Here is a 4919-nt window from a genome sequence, read left to right on the forward strand (position 1 = left end):
ACACATCTCTTATGTAGTACACACACACACCTACATATTTATGTACTATACATAAACTGTTCTGTATATACTAGTGTTCATATATGTACACATACCTGCTATGGGTACATTGCCTTACAACTATGCTTTCACACACAAGATCTAACTTGTCAACTAATCTGAGGCTCACAGTGAGTCAGTGTCAGAGCAAGATTTACTATTTTGTAGTGAGAATGAAAGGGAATAATACATAGATTTCACTCTTGTGAACCCCCGAGGCTCTTGTCCCTACCCCCAAAGCAATCTGGCAATCTGTAGGTTGGAAGCTAGAGTGTATATATATATATATACATACATATATATATACATACATATATATACATATCAGTGAGCTTTTCCCTATCTTTCCTGTGGGAAGCACACCACTTCCAAAAATGACCCCCACTGAGGGGAAGATGGCCGGTGATGTTACTAGGTGGCCAACATAGTCACGTTTCCCTCAAGTATTATGACACAAATACATACCCTCTGACACCCTAGGACTTCTGGATTCATCCCAGGCTTCTGGGCCTGCTTTAGCATGGAGTTGGTTGTGTCTCTGTCTTCTACCAAGTATCAAGAAGCACTACTCTGAGTGGCCCACCTTACCACCTGAGGCTGGCAGTTTCAGATGCTGGAAAATGATGACTAAAAGCTCCTCCTTGTTAGCTCTGCAAATCTGAAGTGCCAGAGACAAAAAGCAGTGGGAGGGAATACCTCATGTGGCTCAGGACACAGGCAGCAGGCATTTATAGTCTGCCATATGCCATGTGTAAATTTTAAGTACGCAATAAAAACCCTTTAAAAGGTACATTCCTTTGAACTAGCACTCTCACTTCTAGAGAAAAAAAATAACTACGCGAAGGTGATCTACTGTGAAGTAACCATAAAACATTGAGAGCAATCCAGATATTCCTCAGTGAGAGCTTGAGCATATAATTATAACACATCCTTACAATGGAACACCAGTGGTCATCAGGATCAATAAGGTAAAATACACATGGAATGTTAGCATTAAAAAGCAGCTAATAAAACAGTATATTCAATGATTTCATTTTCATTAAAAAAATCTGTATGAAGGCATAGAAAAAGTAGAGAGGTACAGTTACACAAAGGAATCACAAGTTCTTTGGGGACATTAAAATTTGGGGTGATATAAATTTCTTTTCCATTTCTTTCCTATTTTTACATGACATGAGGAATGTTAGTATGTCAGAACAGTAAATGTCTGAGAGAGAAACCAGGGCCAGGTAGACAGGATGTCTATTTCAACACTGCCCGAAATTCAGGCTTGGACAGATCAGTAACAAGGTAGTAGGAGACTTTGTTCTGAGTTCCTGCTGTGATGGCAGCATGGCAAGCAGAGGCAAGAGACACTCTACTCCCTCCAATCCTTGAACACACTTCAAGTCGTCTTCCTACTGGGTCTGACCAACTTCTTAGTTGGGACTAAGATCTGGCAGATATCCAGCAGCAGCAGGAGACCCAGGCAGATGACGGCTGGAACATAGGTGATCAGTGACTCTCTCAGAGATATCAAATTGAAGACAGCCCCTGCAATGAAAAGTGAGGTCCCTGAAGCTCCCTGGGAGCAACTCTCCAGCCCAGGCTGCCTATTGAACACCACCTCCCCCATACACCAACACTGTAATTACGTACATTCTTGTCCTTGACTACCCAGAGGGGAGAAGCAGCAGGAATCAGAGGATACTTAAACTAATGTAGCCCCTCTAAGAGAACAAGAAATAATCCAGCCAAACAGGGGAGCACTTTGGAACAAATTCCCCCCATCCTTCTTTATTAATCCTCTTGGAGAGGAGTCCTAGGGGTTGGTAGTGGTGATGCGGGAAAGACCTGAAAATGAAGGAAACTAGAGATAGTAAGACTAGGGGAGGAGCGGTAGTGGTGGCAGCGTGATGACACAAGGCCAGGGGATACAGAAAAGCCTGAGGATGGCTGGCCTCTGAGGCAACAGTCCTACACAACAGTCCTTATGGGCCAAGCTACTATGAAGGGGCCCTCAAGGATTGTCGACCCCAGGGAAAGTTTCTGCCTTTCTGTTCAGGGGCCCGACTTCCCTGCTTTCTGCTTCCACCTGCCAGACACATAAGTAAGTGGCAGCTGTTCTTCCATCCTAGGAGTAGGGGTGGGGACAAAGTGGTAGCTGCTTTTAGGTTACAATATGTCCTTATCATGGAATACCATTTAGCTAATACAACTGGTGAAGCAGAAGGTAAACTGACAAATTAATGTTAAAATATATTAAGTTTAAAAAGTACCTGTCCTAAAGACCTAAAGACCAGAGCAGAAAGTGCTCCCCCCACCACCAGAAAAAAAGAAGGTAACAGCCAACTCTTTCCAGCACCCTCCCCTAGAAGTTGCCACTTCCCCAGCCCAGTGACCCCCTTACCAGTCATGAGCAGGGTTAAAAGCAAGTTACTGATCTCTTGCAGCATCGTTGGGCCCAGGGCCAGCAGCAACCCAGCCAGCAGTTCCAGCCAGCCCACAGCCACTTGGTAGCTCACAGGATCTGGCTGGTAGCCGAATACCTTCAAGGGGAACACCTCAGCAAACTGCGTGAACAGGACTTTCTAGGGGTGGCAGGGAATGCCTGTCAGTCACTCACCAAGGATCCACTGTCCAGGCTTTCCACAGGGCAGAGTGCGCCTACACCCTCCACTCCCCAACAAAGGTGCTACCTAGGTCAGGACAGGTCTAGGCCTGAGGTCAGCCTGGAGGGGAAAGACCCTCAAGGAGAAGGGCTGGGCAGTGGTGCAGATGGACCACACCTCTCACCAGATTACAAGCCAACCCCAACCCCAATTCAAGGGTGAGAATCCTGGGCTTGGGGCTTCTCATTAGGGCCACGGACTTGGGAAAGTCATAACTTCTCTTTTCTGTGGTCAGGTTTCTTTTCAGGCTACTATGAAGAGAATGTTTGGTGGTGGAGTAAGGGTGGAAGAGCAGATTATTATGCATCCTACTCTATCCCATGCTGGGTCCTAGATCCCACAGCTGCAGATAAAAGGGCAGGTGACTCTCCAGGGCCACATGACTTCACTCCAACCCTCAGGTTACCCTTTCTTACTCACCTACCTCCCCTCCTAAGTAGTGCCTGGAAGAAGCTCTAAGTTGCTTGGCTCTGGGGATATATACTTCCCCAAACAACCCACCACTCTCAGGAAGATAGGAAGCATCCAGGCCTGGGCAAGAGAGGCTGCCCAGGATCTTGAAGTCTGGCTTAATTGAGAAGCTGAGGAGTTGGTGGGCAAAACACCAGGCTCTCCCTGGTGGTACACATGGTTAAGACACAGCACTATCAAGCTATCAAGCAGCACAAATCCCATCCTGGACAGGGAGGTAACCCACATATGGCAGGAGACCTCTGCTATCTCACCTGCTACTCCCCTCAGCAGTGTATTTCAGTCTAACTGCCTGTTCTGCTCCTCACTATCTCTGGTGAATCCCCTCATTCTTGGTTATCTCTGGTCTGCACTCCAGCTCTTGTAGGAATAAATAAATCAGTCTTTGCGGTGGGAGGGGTGGGGGGGAGGAGGGGAGGAATAGGAACTTTCCTGCCTCTGGACATAGACAACAGGCTGAGGGGCAACTTCTAGGCCTCCTCCCCAGGCTCCATGGAAAAGAATCTCAGGATTCTGATTTAGGACAATGTCCAGCTTTGGCTCCACTTCCGGACTGTATAACCTTCAGGAGATAATTTCACTTTTAGGATAGGTTTCCTGCCCTGTCAAGCAGAAATTAACAATCCCCTGCCTCATCGACCTCCCAAGAATGCAAGCAAAAGGTGAAAGGACGCGGAGATGAAGCTCTGCCCCCTTTCCCTTCCATCTTCCCCTCTCTCTGCTGCCTCGGGCCACTAGTGTTCCTGGTAGAGGATGTCCTGGTTCCCTCTGACTATGGAAGAAGTGAAGAAACTCTGCACATGTGAGTGGAGGTCCAGGTGCTCTTCCCCCTTACTCTGAAAACTTCTCGCCCGCCCAAAGGCAGGCAGGTCCGCCTGGCACCGGCGTGGGGGTCGGGGGCGGGCCCAGTCTCGGTAACGCCCAGGGCCTAGCACCGGGGCGCCTCGCGACCAGACCCCCACCGCCGCCCACACCGCGCCGCTCACCATCTGCTCCAACAGGGGCTCGGAGATCTGATCCGAGAGCTTGGCCAACCCCGTGAGCGCGAAGAAGCCACCCAGCAGGACGCGCAGAGAAGTGAGCGCCATGGCCGCGCGACTGGCAGCCACTGCGGGGCTGACGCGCCCGGGGCAGACCCGCCGAAAACACGCCCCCTGCCGCCCGCCGGTTTCCTCCCTCAGACAGCGGAAGAAACGCGCGCCGGCGGTTTCCCGCGCCTTGCCGGTGGCTGACCCTTTTCCCGCCCTGCTCGGCCGCTGGAGGCCAGGCCGCGTGGGAGCGGCTTCCCAGCTCACAGACCGGGTGGGTCACCGGTCTGGGCAAGTCTGTCTCCCAGCCGAGGCGGCGTACAGTCACCCTTGGGGATTAGGGTGTGATTCGCGTAAGGGCTCCGTTTACCTTAGAAAGACCCGACTTCCTTCCTGCCTGTGGCACACTGTTCTGAACAGTCACCTCACCTCAGCGCGCCTCAGTGTCTCCGCCTGTAAGTGGTGGATGAGGCCGTATCAGTTCTCTTGGATTTCTAACGAGTCTAGCACAATGCCTAGCACATCCATACATTGATGGAGAAAAAGGAGACATCACAAGGTTGAAACCTGACTCATGCAAGGACTTGGGGGCAGAAGGAACTAACATGACCATTAATTAACCAGCCATAGAGACTTCGATATCAGACTGCTGTAGGGAATATGGGAAGCACAAACCTGAGGGTAAATAAAGATACAGACATTGGGCCATTCTGAGATTCCACTAGTTATC

The 4919-nt window shown here is 49.7% G+C and overlaps 1 protein-coding gene across 1 annotated transcript; it reads right to left on the minus strand.

The window, feature by feature from the left end:
* Nucleotides 1-1006: 1006 nt before the first annotated feature.
* On the minus strand, nt 1007-4249 carry ZMYM6NB (ZMYM6 neighbor). The gene is made up of 3 exons (XM_004679429.2): nt 4148-4249; nt 2429-2609; nt 1007-1572 (listed from the first exon to the last, which is right to left on the minus strand). Exons 1-3 carry the CDS (start codon nt 4247-4249, stop codon nt 1424-1426), a joined length of 432 nt encoding a protein of 143 aa, XP_004679486.2. The 3' UTR covers nt 1007-1423.
* Between the last annotated feature and the right edge of the window lie 670 nt (nt 4250-4919).

This window comes from Condylura cristata, unplaced genomic scaffold, assembly GCF_000260355.1.
Source record: "Condylura cristata isolate star-nosed mole 26May11 unplaced genomic scaffold, ConCri1.0 scaffold00008, whole genome shotgun sequence".
In the NCBI taxonomy this organism is placed as follows: Eukaryota; Metazoa; Chordata; class Mammalia; order Eulipotyphla; family Talpidae; genus Condylura; species Condylura cristata.

What these genes read in the sequence shown, in the direction of transcription:
- ZMYM6NB (XM_004679429.2), bottom strand. Translation starts at nt 4,249, where the DNA reads ATGGCGCTCACTTCTCTGCGCGTCCTGCTGGGTGGCTTCTTCGCGCTC. An exon ending in AGCCCCTGTTGGAGCAGATG is followed by an intron (nt 2,610 to 4,147) that starts GTGAGCGGCGCG and finishes TGCCACCCCTAG; the next exon opens with AAAGTCCTGTTCACGCAGTT. An exon ending in TTTAACCCTGCTCATGACTG is followed by an intron (nt 1,573 to 2,428) that starts GTAAGGGGGTCA and finishes TTTTCATTGCAG; the next exon opens with GGGCTGTCTTCAATTTGATA.